The sequence below is a fragment of the Vombatus ursinus genome, unplaced genomic scaffold (genome assembly GCF_900497805.2).
Source record: "Vombatus ursinus unplaced genomic scaffold, bare-nosed wombat genome assembly UNPS02014863.1, whole genome shotgun sequence".
Classification (NCBI taxonomy): Eukaryota; Metazoa; Chordata; class Mammalia; order Diprotodontia; family Vombatidae; genus Vombatus; species Vombatus ursinus.
In genome coordinates, this window is record NW_020954641.1 from 40,416,600 (window position 1) to 40,441,564 (window position 24,965).

Consider the following 24,965-nt stretch of genomic DNA (forward strand, 5'->3'; position numbering starts at 1 on the left):
TTAGCTGACATTTTGTATATTTGGTGTGTTGGGTGGGGCATAGTGGGAAGAGCTGGCCTTAAAACCTGCCTCTGAGTGCTTCTGTACACCTCGCAGCATCTCTCTAAGACTTAATTGCAGAGGAAGTTTCCAATGGAATCACAAGTTTAGTTCCTACTCCATGTATATATATACACACACAAGGGGAAATGGAGAGAGAAGGTAGGGAGAAAATCAAATGGACTGTCAGCTGATTTCATCACTAGTCCACTTAATCAATTACGCTCTATCCTGTTGTAGTTCGACCACAACACAGACTTGTGCCATCTACTGGTGGCACTTTTTAATAAGCACTCAAAACTTGTGCATCTTTTGTCAATGTTATCATGTGAGTTTAAAATATATTCAATAAGCTCATTAGTCTCAGAATGTGGCTCAGTGATCAGAAATCCTTTTCTACCACTCCACATTTCAGGGTCTAAATCTGTTTGTAAGACACACCGTACTCTGCAATCTCATTTGAAGCTTTGTTCTCATGAACTCTAAATGATTTATCTCTGTCTTGATAATACTAAGGATATGTAATAATCCCAGAAAACCAGTTGGAGCCTTGGAAAATACTGTGATCAGCAGGCAAGGGACTAAAAACTCAAAACAGCCCATTTGTTTTTCAAGATTTTTGAGTTGGTTTTTTTGGGGATCAAAACATGATTTATGTTAGATACCCCTGCATTATAACAAACTTGGTATAAAACAAGGCCAGAAAATAGTGACAGTTACCATGTTCAGCACCTTTCCATGGGATAAAGAGTAAATATGGGCTTCAAAACCTGAAGTGGGCTTTCTTTACTTCACTGAACCTGGACACTCAAGGCTACATATGTGGCTCTCTAGGTCCTCAGGTACGGCCCTTTAACAAATCCAAACTTCACAGAACAAATCCCCTTAATAAAAGGATTTGTTCTGTAAAACTTAAGACTCAGTCAAAAGGCCACACCCAAGGCCCTAGGCCACAAGTGACCTTGAGGCCGCAGGTCCCCCACTCCTGAATTACACCATGCTGATTAACACATACATACCATACCACAAGCAGCCAATGGAAATCTCCTGAGAAAGTGGAGGGAGCCTTCTAATTTGCTTTTTTAAAATAAAGGATTTATTCATTTGTAGATTACATTCTCATTTTTAACAGAACTAGACTCAAACCCTACTTTACAAAATTAAGAGGGATGTGGTTTCTTCTAACCACTGTGTTAGGCCTAATAAACAGCAGTAAATCTGAAGAGGATATCATTCTGTCACAAATATTCAGAAGTTTTCATTGGGATTCAGTTAAGCTATGGTAAAGCATCCTGCTCAGTAACCAAGGCCTTCATGAAACCAAACTATAAACATAAATGAAATCTCTTTTCTCTATTGTGTACTTTCTAGATGAAGAATCCCTTTCCAAAGTATTTCTCACACATAAATATCAGTCTCTTATTTTTTCCAGTCACTCAGAAATAAAATAATTAGAAGCTAAAACTTGAAGCCATATTAAAATTAAGTTTATAAATCATGCCAAAAAATAAGGATCCTCCCCTTCTAATGTCTATGGTTAAAGGTAAAGGCTTTAAATCTAAAAACATTTTTCTACATTTCGAAGTACTCTTATTCTTCCCATGTAAAGATGGCTTCCCTGCTTCTACTCACTAACAGTTAACGGTATATTTTATGCAGTGGTCTCAACTAATACAATAATTTGCATAAAGCAGACAATTTAACAGATTTAAGCACCCAATTTGATGAGAGTAATTGTTGCTTAAAAACCAGAACTTAATTCTCTTTTCACTCAGCAGCCATTTACACTGATATATACTGGATAATTAGTTTTCTGAATTCACATTTATTGTGTTCAATTTATTTTAAAAAATGAAGTAAAAAAAAGTGTTCGTAAAAGGTACTGTCCTTGAAAACAATCAGTTTTGTCAAAACACAGGTCCTAGAATTCTAACTCCAATTAGAGGTTCAGGAAAAAAAAAGTTCATTCTATGATTTTATTTTGCCGTCTTCTTAAGTATCCAATTATTATACCCATTTATCTTGAATGGACAATTGCTTTAGAACTGAATTGGTAACAAGTTAGCTCACGACAGCTAGTAAGATGACCAAATTACCCTCTCAACATGGGGTGCACAAACAAATCACATAAAGAAAGAAAAGCTAATAATTCTGTTGCCAATCAAAAGCTATGTGGTCCAAAATGTAACCTTAGAATCACAGTAAAACAAAAAAATACTAATTTTACTTTTAATAACTTGAGCTAACAATTCCATTGCCAATCAAAAGCTATGTGGTCCAAAATGTAACCCAATAATCACAGTAAAACAAAAAAATACTAATTTTATTTTCAATAACTTGCATGCAGATGCATGGAAAAGGACTGGCTTTACAAACAGCAAATGAAGATACTATCTATAGGCCTTCTTCAGCCAGAAAAATTTACTTGAAGCTTTATATTAACTATGCTATCAAGTCACTCCTACCAAAAATAGTCGCTTTCTAAAAGCTTGCAAAAACTGAACAGCAAGGCTCTGTATTTCCAACCAAAAACTCTAAATCACTGTTGGAAAGTATGGTTTTCAAAAGCAGAATTCAAAGTCAGGGTTGTTATCACCTTGATTACTTGCTACCAGGGGAGTAGCATTCTAAATAGTCACAAGCAGAAGATAACTCAAATATAATTTTTATTCACCTTGGAAATATATCAGTTTTCCCCACACCTGTTTTTCCCCCTCCCCTTAGGTTTAACTAAAAGAAACCTTACCCTCTGCCTAACTGATTTCATTCATAATATGTTTTACTCAGGATAATATTAAAATCAGTTTGCATTAATCACCAACCCAACTTAAAAGGTATGTGTCAGAGATGGGGTAGGAGAATAGTAGGTGACTGAGGAAAGTCACTGTTGAATTTTACTTCATATAAAAATGGATTAGAATTGAATATACATCATAATTTTAAAGTGAAGGGATTCACTCATGTTCTTCTGATTCCGTAACAATTCACTGAACTCTACATTTGGCCCAAATTTGTTGGTTAAATAAATAAGAAAATAGGTATGAAATGATCCACAAATATTTGTGATACCAGATAAAAATAAGTGATTTCTGATAAACTGGAAAAATGTCCATATGCTCTTTTGATTCTAAAAGCCAGAAGTGCAAGAGGCCATTGGAAGATCTGATCAACTGAAAATTTACAACTTTATCACTATTCAGCTATACTCAACTTAGCAGGAAATAAGATTCCTACGTCTGGGACTGATATGGCAGGTACGTGACCTGACACTGATGAGAAGGGCACATTTTAGGCTATGATTTAGCAGTTTCCCCTAGAGTGTAAAGAGCAGTACTGAATGGCTCCAGTAGGAAATGACCCCAAGGAATGTGCTTTTGATTTGATGCCCTGAAGAGCAAGATGCCTGAGAGATATGAAAAAGGTCTTTAAAAGATTATCATTTTGACCCCTCTCCCTCTGAGCCTGGGTAACAAAGAAAACATTTATAGTTCAGAATCTGGGGCACATTGTGATATTGAATACTTCATCTAGTTTTCGCTAATGTTTTCTAAAACCTTTGGCTTATAATTGTTCACATTACACAACACTGGAAAATTATACACGTGCCTTAATCAGCAGAAAACGAAAATAAAAACATGTTCTTCCACACTTCCTACATGGGAAGAATGAATGGTTCTCTAAACTTCCTGCAGGGTTACACACTGTACTCAACAAAAGAATAGGGCAAACCATTCCACTTCTATAGCTTTGAGCAATAAAGTAGTTTAACTAATCTTCAATCTCATCTTCCCAAATGTCACCATCAATATCCACAGCTTGAAATAACCTGGAAGAACCACAAAATAAAATGCATTTTTATGCACTGGGAAGAAATGAAACATCACTCCTTTTCTTTTTTTTAAAAAGCATCTTTGGCTCCTCTTTCTTGATAATTCCATTACAGAACTTTTTTCCTAACTTTTTAAGCATTCTACTACAGAAGGATGAACTCAGTGCCAAGTATCAGCTATGCAACTTGTCCTGAAAGAGTTTGCTGAAGCGCCCTTAAAGTGGCAGCACAATGTAGTTCATTGGAAGTCCTTCATCATAGGGTCTGCAGACCTAGGTTCAAGTCCAGTCTCTGATATTAAGTGGCGTGACCTTGAGCAAGTACATTAATTTATATAATGTTTGATTTCTTCATCTAAAAAATGGGGCAAAATTCTTCATCTAAAAAATGGGGCAAAATACTTGCTCTATCTTCTTCCTTAGCATAGTTGTGAGGAAAGTGCTTTATAAACCTAAAAAGCTGTTACAGAAATTTAAACAGATACTCTCCTCCAGGATTCAAATTTAACAATCCAAGCCCAAGGATAAAATACTCTTAACTGTGTGCACCTTCACAAATATGTTGAGTTTTGAGGGCATGCATGTTATATGCAGTGACTCCTTGGCTATATTGGTCAGTTTAAGGAGGAGGTGTATCAACTCTTGAAAGCCACTAAGCCCTATTTAATGCTAACCACTCATTCTTCTTTTAGCTCTCACTTCCTACATTATTATGCACTTGCCAATTGATTTCTGCTCAATTTATTTTAAAAAAGTAATGTCTTATTTCTTTCACTATTGAGTAGTTCCAGGTCAGGAACTGTTTGTTCTTTTCTTTTTTTTTGGTGAGGCAATCGGGGTTAAGTGACTTGCCCAAGGTCACACAGCTAGCACGTGTCAAATGTTTGGTCTAAGGTCGCATTTGAACTCAGGTCCTCCTGACTTCAGGGCTGGTGCTCTATCCGCTGCGCCACTTAGTGGCCCCTTGTTCTTTTCCATACGTCCTCTGAAGGCACACAGTAGATATTCTTAACTTGACTAGTGTACTGATGTACAGTAGAAGTAAGAACCTCACTATAACAGAATTTGTTATTACATGGGTTTAGACAGATACCACAAGTCAAATGATATCTGTTCTGAAACATAATTACATAAAAAGCCTTATAGAGCACAACCTATAAAGATAGGGACTAGTTCTGTCCCCAGATACCAGCATTAATAAGTTCTATTGCAGCAAATTAAAAAAAAAAAAAGGAACCCTAACAGCATCCAAAAGAATACATATTCAGTGAACTGCTTCCTAATGAAACAGATACATGGTCCAGTTTACTGTATTTATTTAAGCTATTCTAAGAAGTAGTGGAAAATATTGCTTGCCTTAGGCCATTCCTGTGTAATACATACCGGTTAAAGCACGGGGAAGATGGATCATTGAAATGTCTATAAGGGTTTGCTCTAGACAGACAACCCATGCAAATCCAGCAGAAATACTGCATACAGCCAGTACATGTCATCTTGTTACACCCATCTAATTTCTACTGAGAGAGAAAGAAAAAGTAGAAATAACAATACTATAAAATCAAAAAGGAACATAACACACATAGATTCTGCATGACATCTAACCAATTTTACTAGGATGCCTACTCCTCACACTGGGGTTACACATGACAATTTATTAATTTTACTTCACTTTAATGCCAATAAAAGCAAAGAAAATTTTCAACAAGTGTTCAAATACTTCTTATAGCAAAAAACTTTTGGCTGATGGCCAATCCAAACCAAGGAACATCTGGCCTTTAGAACTGAAAAATACAGGAATAAGACAATACATACTTAAAGAAGAATTTGAATCTCATTAAAAAATAATAAAAAATCCTCCAACTCCAATATACAGCTCTTTGGATGTCAGTGTCAATTGGCTCCAATGGCATTTTTTCGTAGGAATTGTAATACAGGCAACTAACATCATTAGCTAGAGTTCACTCTGAGCTAATTGGGGGCGGGGGGAGAGGTGGAAGGGGAATTCACAGTACAGGTAACAAAGAAACCATTTGTATTTGGCTGCATTTTGAGCAAATACTTAAAAAGTACGAGGGCAATGTATCCCGGGAGAAATGTGAGTGGCAGAAGGTCAGCTTATGATAAGGAAAAAAAAGGCCTAGGATAATACATAGGCCTATCAAAGACCACAGCTACAGTGTGATTACTTCTGAAGCCAATTCACCCTTATGTGGTAGATATGGTAGAATGATATCATCAAATGAGGGATAATGTGAAGAAAGTACTTTGAAAAATGTAAAGTGCCATATAAACATAAGACATGATAATTATAATATTCAATAGTGAAAAAATTTGTATCTTCCAGGTAATGGGATTTAATAAATACCAAAAGGTTTTATAAACTTGACTGATCCTAAATTTTTGCCCTTGAACAAGTTTGAGACAGACAGACCAGTTAAATGAGGACCTGCCTACATCATTCTCTCCATTTGTCCCCACAGACTCACCTCTATATGGGTGCCACAGCTAGGACAGCTCTTTGAGTTCTTTTCTAGCCACTCTTTACTTTCCATTTCTTCTAGTGCTTTCTGAATCACTCTTTTGCCATACCTCTGTTCCAAAAACCGTTTATTGGTCTCATCTGCTTCAAGATACTCATTTCTCAAGTCAATTAGCTTTTCTAGAAAATGGAAAGGAAAGTAATATTTTATATAAAGGCAAATGTTCAAGAATGCATGTTCATCAATTTCTCCAGTCAGCCACCCAATAAGATTATGACCAGATGTATATATAAAGACAACTTTTTTGGGGGGGGGTAATTGGGGTTAAGTGACTTGCCTAGGGTCACACAGCTAGTAAGTGTCAAGTGTTTGTTCTGAGGCTGGATTTGAACTCAGGTCCTCCTGACTTCAGGGCCAGTGCTCTATCCACTGCGCCACCTAGCTGCCCCTAAAGACAACTTTTGCTTAAGGACATGCTATCAGTTAAACTTTACCCACCCTGGGGCCTAAACTAGAGGAAATAAAATCTATCATAGAATCACTTTTCACACTACAGTCTTATCTTTCACATCCAAGTTGAACCAGGCTTTCTATCTAGATAGCCTACCTCTACTTTCCATTAACCTACTTTCTGACTTTCTCATGTGATCACTTAATCAGCAAGCATTTATTAAGCACCTACTATATAAAAAGCTATATGCTGGAGAAGGAAATAGCAAACCACTCCAGTATCTTTGCCAAGAAAACCCCAAAGGGGGTTCACAGAGTTGGCACAACTGAAACAACTGAAAAACAACAACAAACATACCAGGCACTGTGCTAAGAGCTGGGGATAGAAAATCGATAAACAAACCCTGCTCTCAAGAAACTCACATGTACTAATGGGGTAGCCAACTATGTACAAACAAGTTATACATATACAGGATAAATTGGAGATCACAAAAAAAAGGACACTAATTAGAAGGGGCTAAGGAAAGGCTTCTTGTCGAAGACAGGAAAATGTTATATGGGAACAACAAAAATGCACGCGCGCGCGCGTGTGTGTGTGTGTGTGTGTGTGTGTGTGTGAGTCAGACAGTGTGTGTGTGTGTTTGTATCCCTCCTGGTCTGTTTTAGGAAGATCCATTTGACAAGTGAGTGGAGTAACTGGAGTGAAAAGACCAATCAGGAGGTTATTGAAATGGTCTAGGCATGTGATAATGAGGGCCTGTACTAGAGTGGTAGCAGTGCCAAAGGAGAAAAAGGAGAGAATCAGAAGGAGAACTGGACATATATGATAGCTGTTGTGACAGCTGAATTGACAGGATTTGGCAACGGATTAGATGTGAGTGTTGAGAATGAGTGAGGAATGAATCAAGGATGACACCTAGGTTGTGAGCCTGGGTGACTGGGAGGACAGTAGTGACAGCAATAGCAAAGTTAGGAAGAAAGAAGGGCTTAAGGAGAAAGATAATGAGCACAGTTTTGGATATGTTGAGTTTAAGATGTCTACAGAACATCTAATTTGAGATGTCAAAAAGGCAGTTGGAGATGTGAAACTGAAAGTCAGATAAGAGGTAGATAAATAGATCGGAGATTCATCTGCATGAAGATAATTAAAATACATAGCAGCTGATGAGGTAACCAAGTGAAACAGTAATAGAGGGAAAAGAAAAGAGGGCTTAGGAGAGAACCTTGGAGGACAATGGAGATTAGTGAATGGGACCTGAAGATCTAGGAAAGGAAACTGAGTGATAAGACAGGTAGGAGAAGAACCAGGGGAAAGTAGAGTCATGAAAACCTAGAGAAAAGAGTATAACAAGAAGAGGATGACTGACAAGTGTCAAAGGCTGCAGAAAAATCAAGTAGGATGAGGTTTAAGAAAAAGCCATTCATTAAATTTAGTGATCTAAGAAATCATTGGTTGGGACAGGTAGGTGGCACAGTGGATACAGCACAGGTCCTAGAGTCAGGAGAACCTGAGTTCCAATCTGACCTCAGACACTTAATAGCTATGTGACCCTGATTGCCTCCCCCCCCCCAAAGAAATCATTGGTTAACTACGGAAAAGGCAGTTTCAGTCCTATGATATAGTCTACAAAGAGTTAAGAAGAGTGTGACAGGAAAGGAAGCAGAGGTAGCGATTATAGAACACCTCAAGTTTAGCCACAAAAGGTAGGAGAAACATATGACAATAGCTAGTGGGAATGGAGATAAAGTGAGGGTTTTTTAAAGATGGAGATATGGTAATATGAGGACTAGGGAAATAGCCAGTAGACAGGGAGAGACTGAAGATCAAAGAGAGAATAGAGATGATAGAAGAAGCAATCTGTTGAAGATAGGATAGAACAGGATTACTGGTACACGTAGAGGTTTGTCTTGGCAAGGACAAAGGCCACATCTGTGCATGAAACTGTGGTAAAGGAGAAGATATGAGGATGAGGGAAGAAGAAAATGACCTCAATTTTCTCTGTGAAATATGAGGTAAGGTTCTCAGTTAAGAAGAGGAGGGGGGAAGCCATGGGAGGTCTGAGAAGGGATTTAAAAAAAAAGTCTGGAAAGGCTACATGAGTGGGTTAGGTGATTAGCAATGACGATCCAGTTGAGATTGTGTAACGTGATTTATAGTAGACCCAATCAGCAGTTTCATTTTTCTCCAGCTCTATTCAGCAGTACATGAGTAAAAGAGAAGGCAGCAGATGGTTGAGGCTGGCAGAGGTAGATCAGTATTTTTCTCCCCAAACTTTCCCTCTACCCCTCAACCAACTTCCTTATTGCTGTCAAGGGCACCACCATCCTCCCAGTATCCTAGAGTCATCTTCAACTTCTCACTACCTTTCAACCCCCATATCCAATGTTAAGACCTGTTGAATTCATCTCTGCAACACCTCTCAGAACACCCCCTACTCTCTAACAGCCACCACTCTAGTGTGGGCCCTCATAACCTCATGCCTAGACTCCTACAATAGCCTGCTGGTAGATCTGCCAGCCTCACTGTCTCAGTCATCTCTGCCCCCTCCATTCAGTCACCAAAACAATTTTCTTAAAGTGCAGATCCAACCATATCACTTTCCTACTCAAACTCCAGTCACTTTCTTTCACCTTTCCAGGATAAAATGCAAAATTCCTTCATGATTTTTATCCTGCCCTTCCCATCTCCCCTCACCCCTGCCTACCCAGAATTCTCACACCCTGGCAAATAACTCTTTGATCCGGTGACACTGGCCTCTTGGCTGTTTCATGAGCAATACACTCCATCTCTTGGCTCCAGGCATTCTCTGGGTGTTCCTCAATGCTCTCCTTCCTCATCTCCCCATCCTGTTTTCCTTCCAAGTCCCAAATAAAATCCTGTCTTTGGGTCATGACCACATAAGGGGTCATGTAACTGAATGTGGGAGTTGAGAAAATTTGGCAACAGTAAAAGGTTTCTGAATGCTAAGTGACCAAAAATTAATTCAAAATCAAATGTGTAATGAATCTGAGGTGTTTCTGGTAGCACTTGCCCGTGTTGTATGGTGAAACTTCACCGCAGCCTTGGTTCTGAACACACATGTGTACTCTGCACTGCATATGCCATCTGTCACACGCCAATGAATGCTGCCAGAAACACTTGGCTCAGATTCGAGACTATTGTATGTTATGAATTGCAGTGTTTTTACTGTACATACAAAATTGTTAAATTAATTTTGGCTTGGGATTATTACAGAATTTCCAAAAATTTCTGAAATGGCCCTAAACATACTTCTGCCATTTTGTACTATATATTTATGCGAAGCAGCATTTTCAGCACTGACAATTACAAAATCAAAACATCAATCAATTCTGAAAAACGTTCAAGATGTTCTATGTCCTGTAGTATCAAATATCCCACCAAGATTTAATTCTTTATGTAAAAATGAACAAGCACATCTATTTCATTAGTATGCAAATTTGCTTTTGTCTTTAATAAATGGTAAAATTACATGTATATCAAAGAATTTTAAAATAAATTTCTTTATTATTTATTATCAGTGAATGTTTGATTTGTATACCTATTTTATATACTTGTATACCTGGGGTCATGTAAAAATTTCTCTGGCGAAAAGGGGTCACAAGTGGAAAAATTTTAAGAAGTCCTGATCTAAAATGTAGGAAGCCTCTCCCAACCCCTCTTGATTCTAGTGCCTTCTCTCTTTAAATTATTTCCTATTTATCGTGTATATAGCTTGTTTGTACATATTTGTTTGCTTGTTGTCTCAATCATTAGATTGTGTGCTCCTTGAGGGCAGGGACTGCCTTTTTTGTTATTCCCAGCACTTTGTTTAGTGCCTGGCACATAGTAGGTGCTAAATAAATGCTTATTGACTGACTGACTGAATAGGATAAGGGGGCAAGGGAATTAAGAGAAGACAGTATATAGAGTTAAACTTTCACCATGGGGTCAAGAAGGAAGACCTTGGACAAGTCACTTAACCTGTTTGTCTAGGAGGCAGTTAAGTGGCTCAGTGGATAGAGCACTGGGCCTGGAGTCAAAAAGACCTGAGTTCAAATCCGGGTTCAGACACTTACCAGCTGTGTGACCCTGGGCAAGTCACTTGACCTCTATTAATCTTAACCTCAGTTGCCTTAATCTACTGGAGAAAGAAATGGCAAACCACTCCAGTATTTTTGCCAAGAAAACTCCACAGACAGTATGGTCGATGGGGTCACTCAGACTCAGACATGACTGAACAACTGAACAACAATAACAAGATGGGGAATGGAGGAGAATATTGTCAGCACAGGGGTAATACCCTGGGAAAGAACTGAAGGGCTAAGGCACTGGAGGCTGCAGTGAGAACAAAGTACATATAATATATATTATATATATATATATATACACACATACACACACACACACAGTAGTAATATAAAATTAATAAATACAAAAATATATGAAGTAGTTAAATATATAGTAGTTTTTGTAGAGTTAGTGGGTGGAGGAAATCAGGAAAGGCTTTATGCAAAAGATAATGTCAGGGAGGACTATTAATTAAGGTGCTCTGGGACCAGAGCCTATTTCCACTATACCTCCCTGCCTCCCCAGTTTTAATTCCCCATTTCAGTCAAACAGAACTCACAAGGAACTCAAATAACCTTAAATTTAAAAACACGAACTTATTCAACAATCCTGCTTATTTAATCTTTCAATATCTTCAGTCTTCTGTAATCTGCTTGCTTGACAATATTGCCTTAATTCTTTCTTCAATTTTTCAAGCAACTATTTAGAATATCCTCTTCTCAACGCAATGAGTTTCGCTTAACCACATTTTGCATTTTCATTCATTCTAATGCCAGTGGAATTACTTATCTAACATTTTTACCCTGTGAGCTCTCTGCCTCTAATAATTACTTTTTTCTTGACATCTCTACATTAGCATGATTATGTCAATAGGATATGCCTGAAATCTCAAAATAAAAGTAATCAACAAATTAATATTAGCATTGGATTTTTAGGATTCTTCTCAATTTTATTAATATCTTAAACCTCTCTGTATCCAGTTTCCATGTCTACCTCAGTATAGCAAATTGAAACAATTAAAACGAGCTTTAGCTTCCACCTCTAGAGGAAAAAAATGAGACACACATAAGTAAAAGACAACATAGGCACTTCAGTTAATTTTGTAACTTTGTTGATTTTGCAGGGAAGATAGGAATAAAAAATTCAACTTACCTGATTTTAAGCTTAAGATCACAGAACACAAAATCTATTTAATACAATCTAAAAAAACCCTTTCAGTTCTTTATCATGTCCAATTTGGTCCTACAGTGATGCTGTAACTGCCTCTGCTTTTCCCTTTCCAGATGACATCACCAAAATGTTGCTCTGGTAGTCTTTCTAGGGTCTAATGTAGGAGAGTTCTTCTCAATGTCTTCGGAGAATCATAGTGAAAATAACTGTGACAGGACTAATTATGACACTGGGAGGCTCATATGACCACAAGAACTTCCCTTCAGATTTGAACNACTAATGTAGGAGAGTTCTTCTCAATGTCTTCGGAGAATCATAGTGAAAATAACTGTGATAGGACTAATTATGACACTGGGAGGCTCATATGACCACAAGAACTTCCCTTCAGATTTGAACATATTTTATTTGTTAATCTAACTGTTGAAGAGTAAGGATATGTGACTGTCAATTTTAGAAAACTTGCCATGGTCTAGATGAAATGAAGTTTAAATTCTCCATCCATGCTTTAGAATATGCTGTATTAATAAACAGAAAACATTTTTCTAGAAGCCAACTTAAATTAATAGTTCTTTCTTTTACACCCCTCCCCCCAAAGCTATAAGAATTCTTTTCAATTCCATTTCCAAATTAATACAATTACCTGCAGTTACTTTACATGGAGAAACTCCATGATAAGTCATTTTACAAAGTGTACAGAAGGCATAATTGCAACTGGAACAAATGCCCATGGTACATCCTGGTTCTTGCATTACAGGAGTCTGACAGCATGGCCTGGGACAATACACTACATCCGCCATCAAGTCCAAAGTAGATTGTAGAAGAAGGCGGTCATAACGTGCAAACAACTCTTCTTCCACCAGTTCTTTGACCTATAAAAAGAAGGAAGAAACATCTGGTTGGTGCTACATGCTAATTCTGACACTGACTCTGGATTATCAGGAAATCCTTAGGATTCTGGTTCAGAATTCATGAGTCTGCTGCTCAGAGATGTGTTAAACCCTCTTGTCACCTTCAAATAGAGCCACTAATTTGATGTCCAGAAGGGCAAAGAGACAAAACATTGTTTCTTTGGGTTTCTTAAACCCATCACGTTCAGTTCAGAGACAAAGTTAGAAGACCATCAAATAAAAATATAATCCCAGGACCAGACTTAGAGTTACTAAAGTTTACACAGCAACTCATTTCACTGTCAAGCTGATTACAAGTCCATCCTAGGCAGCCTTTGGGCTCATTTTAACTAAAATGATAGCACATTATTTCAGATGAATAAAGTGGACAAATTTATGGGCTTTAAGTAATAAATGATCTTGATGATTATAAGGGAGCCTCTTGCTATACTTGCTCCCCAATCAGAGAAAGAGAGGCTCCCCAAAAGACAATCAGTTACCTGGCCAGGAGTAGCAACAGAGGAGCACTTTGGTTCTGGACAGTTGAGACAGTGCACCTGGCCATCCCTGATCTGGATTTCAAAGTAGTCCTTCAAACAGGCTTTGCAGTAGACATGCCTGCACTCCAGGAAGTACATACACTCACTCCCCAACTTCTCACAAAAGCAGATATTGCACAGGTACATCTTACTGTTAAAGCACTTTTTCTGCTGAGCTTGATCAAAGTCTAAGATTTCCCGTATCAGGCTGGACAAAGACTCCACATCCTGCACAGCTCTCTCATCCACAAATTCTTCCTGGTCTACGGTAGTGCCAGTTGCCCCCCCAAAATCTAGTTCTGTGTTAGGAGGTGCCAGAGATGTCCTGCTCTGCACATTCCCCTGGGGGCCCATTTTGAGCTCATAGGGAGAAGCAATGTTCAGGTATGCTAGGGTTTCTTCTTTGAGAAACTGCATCCAGGCAAACAGGACCACACAGCCACGATGTTCTTCCCACAGGTTGTCTAAGTGCTTGCACAGAGCAGTTAGCTACAACAAAAAGGTAACATCATTGAGTATCGCAAATAAAAAATGCTATTAAAAAAAACCTAACTCTTGACTCAGAATGATTTCATTTTTACGCTTTTACTTTAGGCCTTTAAACTCTATCATCATTTTCCTTAGCTGTGACATCCTACAAAATGACCTGGAAGTCTCATCATCAGTTCATCTTCTAAAGAGTAAGTCCTTTGCATCTAAATATACCACAAAGTTAAAAGCTTAAAGACTCAAGCAACCTAGAACAAAGAAATCAGTGAATTTGCCAAAAGTATACTATATTTTACTATAACAGAAATCACCTAACATGCTACATGTTCTAAAAAGAATAGGATTTAGTTCTAAAGTGCTTCAGATCCTTTATTGTCCTAGCTCTTTTATGTGTCCTGGGATAGTTTAAAAATTGACAAATTCTCCTTGCACAATGTAAAATTTCATCTGCATTACGATTAGTAATGAAATACATTAAAAATATGACCAATTTTTAAAATTAAATTATTATAATTATATAATAAAGTATAACATATAGAAATCACTAAAGGAAAATCCTTGTTTTGTCAAGTGCATTTTTTGATTTACAACTTCATTTCACTAACCCATATGTGTTTAAAACAAAACTAAGTTAGTGAAAGGAATCAGATTAATGTTGCAGGTACAAAAATGGGTTGGTACAGCTTGAATGTTACATAAAACGCCTATATTTCCTAAGTTAAGGAAGCAAAGTAAAATCATTTGTTTTTTTCTCCTTAAAAAATAGGGTCTGTTTAGACTGAAAGGCAAATATAAGCATCTCCTCCTATTCTACCCCACAAAGACCTCTAAAATATGCATAAAAAGTTACATTAATAAGTAGTTTTAAAGATAAACTATTTTTTTTAAAAAGGCAAACAAATCTTGGTTAATTTAAATTAATACCAACTGAAAAGGAACAGCATAATTCCATGTTACCTTTCTTACAGTATCTGATATTGAACACAGATGGGTCCTTAATATTTGCTCGTGATAAACTCAGTGTTAAACAAAGAAATCTTTCATTTAGATATGACTTTTCTCATAACAAAAACCTAGGTTGTTGTTGGGGCTTAATTCTATATAACAGAAATGTCATACTTACTAATAATCAGAAGGTTAACTGCTCTTTGAACCATAAAATTAGATGACTATCTCTTTAACTATGTTGTTGTTGTTGTTCAGTCATTTCAGTGGTCTTTGTGACCCCATTTGAAGTTTTCTTGGCAAAGATACTGGAGTGGTTTGCCATTTTCTTCTCCAGCTCATTTTGTAAATAAGGAACTGAGGCAAACAGGGTTAAGTGACTTGCCCAGGGTCACACAGCTAGGAAGTATCTTAGGCAGGATTTGAATTCAAGTCTTTCTGACTTCAGGCCCACCACTCCATCTGCCATACCACCTAACTGACCCATCTCCTTATCTAACCCTTTTCTAACTCCCTTCTTTCTTCCTCCTTTCTTCCCTCAATGCTTCTAAAAAGGTAGTTGGTTTGTTCATAGATTTGGGGAGAAAAGAGGCAACCCTCTTGAAAGAAACAGGCCCAACTGTTAACTCTATCTTGTATATATAGTGCTAAGAGATCAAAGCATCACACATAGAACTATAAGACTATAAATGAACATTTAGTAATAGGTATTTTGGATATCTAAACAATGAAAGTTGTAAACGAAGTCAAAGGAGCTGAAATAAGAAATGTGGATTTTTTTCACCTGAAAGAATCCTGTTGTTCTAATTATCTTAGATATAGAACATTATAACAGGATCAAGTGGATTATTCTCTGTGGCTTAAGTTATAAAACCATAAACCCCTAATTTTCCTGTCCGTCTTTCTCTATCTCTCTTTTTCCTATTTCCTGTATCCCTACTAATTTTTAACATTGTAGTGCTGAAAAATAATTATTTTAAACTATTTATACAATTAAAAAATATTGTGAAGCATACACTGACCTTTTTGTAGAAACAGCATAAAAAAATCTATTAAATTAATTCTACTCCAATTATCTACATGCTGTTACCAAGTTGCCAGGCAGTTTAGACTCACGTAGGCCACCACTATTTTCTATTCTCTATTCTACTGTCTATTACTGAAGCTTTCTGCCACTAGCTCAGATATTAAAATTTAAAGTACTATTTTTTAATTTTAAAAGTATAATAACCTTTTTACAAATTCTGAGGTGGCCTATTTTAATCTTGAAGCATGTTTCCTCGTTCTCTATAAGCATTGTCATAACTTAATGATATTCTAAAAAGTAGAGTTGGAGGAGGTGAAAACTACATGACCAACAACGAAAATGGGCAGGCTACTTATTCTTTGCACTCAGCAAATGATAGCTTATCTCTTAACACTCTTCAGCCTATCGATCTTCAAAAGGATTTTGACAAGTCTTGCTGCTATTGAATCAAAATCTGTGCCTGAATGTTTTGTATTATACCTAAAGCCTTTTTTTTCTTCACCCAAAATATAATGAAGTAGAAAAATAACGAATTTCAGGGGAAATGTAGGCACTTAATATGAGGTGTTTGGCCTTACAGATACATTTGAGATATTTAAATATCTTCTAGAACCTAATATTACTGCTTTTATGAATTCAAATATAGAGTCCAATTAATTAGGAAATGTTTATTTCTACAAAGAGTAAAAAAAAATGAAACAAAGCTACTTTTTATATTTACTTAAGAAATTTGCTTCTTACAACATAAACTCAATTTTTAATCCTTTGCAACTAAATGAGATTTCCTTTGAAAAGAAAAAAAAAACATTTAGCTGGGAAGCAAATACAAAGAAAGAAGTAGCACTAACTCCTGAGAAAAAAAAGACAGGGTATTAACTTTGGAGAAAACATATTTTTTCAATTTTAATATGGATAAAATGCAAGATGATAAAAGAGAAACAATATACTTGGTTTTAAATGATTTCTACTGCAATCTGTGATGGGTTCATATTACACTAAAAGAATTAAAACATTTCAACTACCTCATAAAAAATAAAAGTATTTTCAATTATAGAGTAACAGACTATCTGAGTTGGAAAGAAACCTTAGAGATAATAGGATCATCATTTAGTCCAAAACTCATTTTACAGATGAGGAAACTGAGGCTCAGAGAGTTTAGTGACTTGTCTAAGATCATACTACTATAATTAGCAGAGCTATGATTAGAACCTAGGTTTCCTGATTCCTAGTCTAGTATATCAATCAACTTCTCATTAACAGCAGGATTTATAAAGGTAAAAAAATTTAAATGCTACTCCTTATTGTATAGAATTTCTTTAATGCCATCAAGGTTAACAGCAGTTAAGGAAAGTATTCAAGTTCCTGAAAATGGATAATAAAAAGTGAGTTTCAAACCTAACCTGAGTTGGTGAAAGCCATTTGCCACTGAGGGTGAATGCTGGAGGGGAGGTTGATGGATAATCTGGTGGAAGTTCAAAATTCAGCACAAGTGGAGGCAGAAAGCAAATTGTATATTCAAAGCCACCATTCTGGAGACACTCCGTTGGATTGCCTGAACCAAAAACAGGGAATTCAAGGATCAGTCAATATTTGAGTGCCCCACTGGGTGCAAAACAATGCACTGGTGGGGTGAGAGGAAAAGGAAGGGGAGGTCAGTGATGGTGGTATAAGAAAGAAAATGGAATTTTTTTCCCCAAAAAAGAGAAATCTCTTGGTTCCCTATGTCTAAGTCTCTATCCCTCCTTCTTTAATTTTTAGTTTTCCTTTCAAGGGGAAAAAAATCAGCCTTTAAAAATCAAGCAAAGCACAATGACTTGTTTAATAAAAATATAATTTACTGTAGGATACACTGTTTGGTGAGATTCCCAACTTTAATGAATCACCAAATTATACACACTATTTTAACAGCAGAAAATTAAAGAAAATTTTCAGAGAAAAGGGAAATATCTATCTTTACCGAATAGTCTTGTATGAAGCACTGAGATTAACTGAGGCCAGGTGTCATGGTCCATTTAGATTAACATGTGTCAACACACTGATCTTCCATCCAGAGGGCATCTTGCTCATGCAAGTCAGCATTTCCACAACCAAAGTTTCACTTGTATTACCTTACTTCCTTTTCTCCAGTTCTCCTCTATACTGTAATAACTTTTGGGGGAAAGTACCCTGAGATCCTTCTGTGATGTTTGTGACATCCTACTGCTACTTTATTTTTTGTTTTTAAGCAAAAGTTACTGAGGATGGCAGCAAACATAATGGGAGTTAGGAAGAATTTTGGAAGCCATTTTGTGAGAAGCATAAACTATCTGGAAATCCTACTTGGTATTCAAGAAAACAGCAACTAAAATTCTACTCACCCCTTCTGTTTAGGTTATCGAAGAGACATGCAGAAAGTTATTTAGGTTATCAAAGAGACATGCAGAGAGTGGTTAGCCACTCTCCAAATAACGTCCAACACCTCAAGCTGTAACAATGGTATAACAATAACAATGGCATCTCTGCCAGGAAAACCAGAAAATGCTGCATGTAGAAAAATCTCTTTAAAATTGAACAAGAATCATGACTCACCGCTCACAAATATTTTGAAATTTTGAGGCAAATCCAAACATATTCTGGTTTCTCCACCTTGAACAGACTCTGCTTTTTTAAATTCATCTTCATCATAAATACTTGCCAAGGCCAGCAATTCATCCTCCTGGGCTTCTCGGTCTTCTGACGACATTTAATTTTCTGTGGAGTTAAGGATATTCCTTTAAATTAGTAAGACTGAAGAGTGCAAAACAACCAACCAACCCCACAACACCAAAAATAAAACAAAACAACACTAAAACTTACACAATTGCTAAGCAACAGTGTCAGTCTTGTGTAAGTTTGAAAACAAGGTAGGTATAATACTACAATATTTCCTTATCTCTTCAATAAAAACAGTCATATTAGAAATTGTTGCTTACTGCCAGCTTTGGTTAATTTGGTGTTTTGTGAGGACTAATTTTAGAATAATCAGCAACTATAAGACTGTTCTTATGCTCTTGTAGTAGGTAGTATGTCTTCTACAACTCTGTATCATAGTATATAGAACAGTGTCTATCATTAGGATTCAATAAATCATTGATTTTTACATAAAGATAAATGGACAAAAATTCATTTTTAAAAAGTCACCAAGGAATTTAAAAGTAGAAAAGAGACATAGTATTGCTAATACCAAATTGACAATGATTTCAAAAACAAAAACAGGTTTTAATAAACCTATTATAGGAAGTCTATGACTTGAATACATCCCTAGTAAATACAATGCCACCTAGGAATAGCTGCCCCCCACAGTAATCATAAGAATTCCCTTTCCCTCCCAGCTGCCTGGGACATTCCCGTCCCTTTCTCCAGATTCTTGCCTCTATTTATTAGAGAGGTAACAACAAAAGGAAGGAGATTAAAGGTACAATCCCAAATTCTTATCCCCCAGAAGACTTGTCCTTTCTGTTTTTTTTTTTCTAATTGTGAACTTATCAAACATGTACATTTCAGTACAAAGGTCAAGAAAAAGGAAGATGGTTGTTTGTCACCGGCCAGGAGTCAGGAGGATCTGAGTTCAAATCAGGCCTTACACATATAACACTCACTAGCTGTGTGATTCTGGACAAGTCATTTAATCCCAATTGCTTCATATTAAAAAAAAAAGAAAAGAAAAAATTTTTTTATTGATATTATATTAGACTTAAGGAATATTACTGGTTAAATGGATTGGGGGAGAGCAGACAGGGATTACCTGGGAACCTAGCTATAATTTACAACTTTATAACATGGTTTTTGTGGGGAAAATGAGTATTTCAAATATCCAACTATAAATTTTTAAAACACATAAATTAGAAATTTCCTATAGCTGTATGCTGCTAGTTGGTGCAATCAATAGAACACTAGGCCTGGAATCAGGAAGACCTGAGTTCAAATCCAGCCTCAAATATTTACTAGATTCGATCCTGGGCAAGTCACTTAACCCTATTTGCCTCACTTTCCTCATCTGTAAAATAAGCTGGAGAAGAAAATAACAAGCCACTCCAATATCTTTGCCAAGAAAACTCCAAATGGAGTCATGGGGAATTGGACACAACTGGAACAACAAAATATGCAATGAAAACTTAAGAATAAATTACTGGCACTTCTCACTTTTAAGAAAATCCTGATATACAAAAATGTAGCTTCATAAAAGGGAAAAATTCAGAAGTGATTATTCATATAATAAGAAGTTTTACCTCAGGGTTCCCCTAAATAAATGGAGACAGTTTGAGCTAGCCCTCAGGGATTAGTCTACTCCGATCATTTTACAAACAAGGAAATAAGGGCCTAGAAAGGGTGATTTACACAAGGTTATACAGATAATTAGTGACAGAGTTGGCAATGGAACTCAATTCTTCTAATTAAACTGCCCAGTGGACTCTATCTAAACACACTGTCTCTCAATAAGTCATATGATTAAGAAGTCATCCTCTATATAGCTTTTTAGAATACCTACTGTGTAAAGCACAAATATGTGTGTGCATGTGTGTATTCCTACTCTCGTCTAACATTTTTTAATATTGTTCACAAAATAACAATAGGGATTTGTGTGACAAGATTTCATTCCTTACTGAAATGTTACCATTCTCAAACTGCATCTTTACCTAGTATTAAGTGGCAGGTTTCAAAAGATTTGCTTTAAATAACCTTTAAATAACACATCTAAGAAAATGATACCTAATATTGCAATTGGCATTCTCAGTCCAATTAGCTTGGGAGTGCCACTAATTTCTTTTATTTTTCTGCAAGAATTACCTAAAAGGAGTTGCTAAAATTGGAAACTAAGGTTGGTATTGTAATTGTCATTTGTAGAAAACAAGTAATTATAGTAGTGGGTATTAGGGTTCTCTCAAAACGTTATTCTGAGGGGCAGCTAGGTGGTGACGTGGACAGAGCACCAGCCCTGAAGTCTGGAGGACCCAAGTTCAAATCTGGCCTCAGATCAAACACTTGACACTTACTAGCTGTGTGACCCTGGGCAAGTCACTTAACCCCAACTGCCAAAAAAAAAACCAACACAAAAAAAGGTATATTCTGAATTCTCACCATCTTTCCTTTAAATGAAACATTATACATAAGCCTAAATTGAATTACCAACTTCCAACTTGGTGTTAACTTGTTCAGGCTATCTGGATAGCAAATACCTCAAAGTGAAACTTTGAAGCACCTCAGCTTGCCCTTCACTATCACAAACCCCAGATACACTTTAACTTTTCCTCTCTCCTTTTTCCCTTACCCTTTTACTCTTCCTTTTCTTTTCCTTTCTTACTCTCCCCTGCATAGGCAAGTGACATCTATGGGCATAATAAAAACTACAAAGTCTTCAGCATACATGTCACTTCTCGCATTCCAAAGGTCCTTGCAATTCTTAATTTCATAACAATGCCTGTGTCCAGAATATAAACCACGTTAAGAAAAAAGTTAAGAATTTGCTACATAGTTAGTTGTCTTAGTTATTTGAAAGGAACATTATGGAACTCAGGTTTTGGTTGCAAATTCTGGCAAGCTCCCTATTTAGTGTAAAAAAAAAAGTATAGCAAAAATCATACTAGTTAATCTCTGATAATTCAGCTGCTTGACATGTTGCATTCTGTATGAAGAAAAATTCTGCTAAACCAATTAGAGAAGAAAACAGGCTAATTGTTTTTCAAAAAATGCTAATTATGAACAATTCATCTATTCATTAAAAACAAGTTTTATTAGTCCTCTATTTAAAAGTATTTTGTTAGGAATTATTTTAAGGCATAAAGTATGTATATATTAAACACACAGAGTAAATAGTGTGCCTATCAGCAAAATGTGTTTACATACATACATACATACATACACACATTCATACATACACATAAGTATAACTCTTGAAGCAAGTCCAACATGAAAGCTTGGATTTACAAAAAAGGTAACCATGTGTGATTATTTACATACATAAATATTCACCAGAGGATTTCTAAACAGCAAAATCATTCAATTTATAAAAATTATATAAAGCACATATCAGAAAATACTATTGCATTAAATAATTCACAGTTGTTAACAGTAAAATAAAAAAATTCTCCAATTATTTTCAAATACCCTACAATTCACACAAGTGTCCACAATTTCCAATTGGTCCATGTTTTCCTAGTTAAGATCATAGAGTGTTTCTGAATCTATGTGAATTTCATCATTTTCCCAAGACCCTCTTCAAATCACATACTCTCTATAAAGGTTTTTTATTTAATTTAGCCAGCATAATCTCTCACCTCTTCTGAATAAAAGTTTCACATTATCAAAACTCTTGACAGTTTCCATATACCATTCATTGATCTGGCACTTAAATGCTGCCTAATACTGGAGATTTTTTTCCCCTCTGTATTATTTTCCTAATTAGACCATGAGTACGTGGAAGACAGAGAACCTAATTTCATAGACTTTGTAATCCTACACGTCATGCACAATAAATACTTACTATTTATTGATGGTGAGACAATTTCTTTCCTTACTGCTACTACTAATGAAACTCTTTCATAATTTACCTTTGCCTTTGTTTCTGGAGATAATATGTGACATTTTAAGAATGTAACATGAACCAATGAAAGGCAATTGTTGAAATGCTTTGGGCTCCTACAAGAAAAGTATATTTGAATTTATAATTTCCCTAGTGGTATGCTACACTAATACCTTTAATGTAAAGTACTTCAGGGAATCTAAGATGAAACAGATTTTAAAAATTAGGTATTCATAATCAATTTTGGATGTATTTTTTAAAAGGTTATCTCTCTTCAACAGGCTGTGCAGATTTGTAAATATAGCACTGGGCAGTGTGAAGCACTGAATTTTTTTGGAATTGCCAAATTCTGGCTGTTACTTGAGTCTTTCTAAGCTTCAATTTCTTCTTTTGCAATACTCTTCTTTGCCTTTAGGCAGTTGATGTTAGAAGTAATTTGTACTCAGAATATGTTCTGAATTCCTTAGAGAAAAATCAACAGAAAAACCCAAAAATGTTTTGTTTAGATTCCTAGTCCATTTTCCTTACAAATTTAATTGTTATGTGTGAAATGAAACACTCTGTTAGCAATGAATTTTAAGGCCATCATCTACTATCTTAAAATTTTAATCCAACATACTACTTAAAATAAGCTAAGCAGTCAGTGGGCAGGCATATTTAAAATAACTACCACCTCAGGATGTTATATAATTAAGGTCTGATGTTATGGTGAAAGAATTATTCTTGGTCCTTATCTCATTAAGTATTTACAAAGTACTGCCACACTAAAATCATTACCTAAGCTACCTGTCCTCCTTTGGAGCAATTTGGTAGAGAACAAAATATAAGAATTTACAATCCAGGTTACCAAATATACCATACAGAGCAAATAATACCACCCTCCTAACTTTCTACTACTTTCAATGAAGTTGATCAATACCAAGTTCCACACTTGCCCAGATCATTTCTTGCAATTAACAAGACCTACAAGCCTGGTGCTTGTAAATGGGCTTAAAGAATTCAGTAGGCACCCTCAACCTCCTCACCCAGACAAATAACCTGTCAACTGGATAAAAATCTGTCAACCCTATTTAAGGTTTTGCTGTAATGGACTAAATTTTAAGGCAAAGAATATAGGCCTTCAAAAAACATCTCGATTACAGTATCCACATCTGTTGAAGGAAGCCCATTCCAAAACACCAGATTTATCTTTAATACAACATAAGTAATAAAATGATACCAAATGGGCCCAGGATGGATAGGTCATAGGATGAGGGAACTGGATGGGAGTCAAGAGCAATTAGATTCAGATCTAGGATCTGCTGTGAGACTTGGGTCCAGTCACTTCACTTCTCTTTCTGTTTCCTCTTACATAAAATAAGGGAATGTGGACCAAATGATCTCTAAGGTGTCTTGCAGATCTTATGATATGTTAGGTACCAATCAAAAGCATTCAAAGCCTAAAGTGATGGATTAAGAGTTTTATTCCTAACAGTTTGTATTTAAGCTGTTTTCCTCACAAAGTAGAGGCAGGAAAAAGTGTTTTGTAAACTCTGGGACCCATAAAAAGACGAATTATTCTCCTTACAGCCAGCCACCCAATGAGGAAAATAATTTATTACTAATTTTTTCTCTCTCCGCCTCCATCCTTTAAAAACGGTAACAAGAGCTAGCGCCTTAACATCTGCAAGTACTCCCTTATTTTATCCTCATAACCCTGAGCAGGAGGTGCTATTATCCCCATTTTACAGATGGGGAAGCAGAGGTGGGTAGAGGTCAAGTGACTTGCCCAGGGTCACACAGCTGCTAAATGTCTGAGCTCGAGCCTTCCTGACTCCAAGTCCAGCGTTCTATCCCCTGCACCACCTAACTTTACCGCAGTTGGGGTTCCCCTCCTAGAAAAAGAGGCCGTTCTGCAAAGAGAGAACGGGAAGGGGCGGGGGCGGGGGCCCGTCAGCCCTGCCCTTTCCCACGGGGGAGCCTCGGTTGCGTCGTCTCCCGACGTTCTGGGGACGGATTCGGGCAAGCAAGACGGGCTGCTTTAGGATGTCTCTGGGGAGAACCCGCACTAACAACCGCCTCCCCCCCCGCGCCCTCCGAGGGCAGCCCCCCAACCGCCCCGCCCCGCCTCATCTCTTGCCTCCCCACCTCTCCAGACCCGGCGCCCGGAGGCCGTGCCCTCACCTTCCGGTGGCACCCCGAGCTCGGCCCTGCAGGTTCCGCCCCGCTCTCCCCTCCCCCCGTCACCCGGCTGGTCCACCGTGCGGCAGCGCCTCGAGACCGGCTGAGCGAAGGGCGGCCGCCGCGAGGGTAGCTACGGCCTGGTGAGCCTTCTCCGCCGCCGCCGCCCCCGCAGCCTCTCAGCTCGGCCCCCACCCGCCCCCAAGAGGGAGGTCGGCGTTGAGGTCGGCGGCGACTTCCGCTCCCTGCCGTCCACCTCACCTGGCCCGGCAGGCAGCTTCCTCTAACCACACAGCAACCGAACCGAATGGGATGGGATGGGATGGGATGGGATGGGATGGGAT

The 24,965-nt window shown here is 37.2% G+C and overlaps 1 protein-coding gene across 4 annotated transcripts; it reads right to left on the minus strand.

The window, feature by feature from the left end:
* Positions 1–1,112: 1,112 nt before the first annotated feature.
* Positions 1,113–24,965, minus strand: RNF14 (ring finger protein 14). Of its 4 annotated transcripts, none has more exons than XM_027841750.1 (8): positions 24,883–24,965; positions 18,492–18,653; positions 17,324–17,475; positions 13,424–13,951; positions 12,677–12,905; positions 6,354–6,526; positions 5,251–5,381; positions 1,113–3,865 (listed from the first exon to the last, which is right to left on the minus strand). In XM_027841750.1, exons 2-8 carry the CDS (start codon positions 18,643–18,645, stop codon positions 3,808–3,810), a joined length of 1,425 nt encoding a protein of 474 aa, XP_027697551.1. In that variant the 5' UTR covers positions 18,646–18,653; positions 24,883–24,965; the 3' UTR covers positions 1,113–3,807. The 4 variants fall into 4 exon arrangements, with proteins under 4 accessions (XP_027697551.1, XP_027697552.1, XP_027697554.1 ...); XM_027841751.1 differs by lacking the exon at positions 24,883–24,965 and adding an exon at positions 24,625–24,664; XM_027841752.1 differs by lacking the exon at positions 1,113–3,865 and having other exon boundaries at positions 5,299–5,384.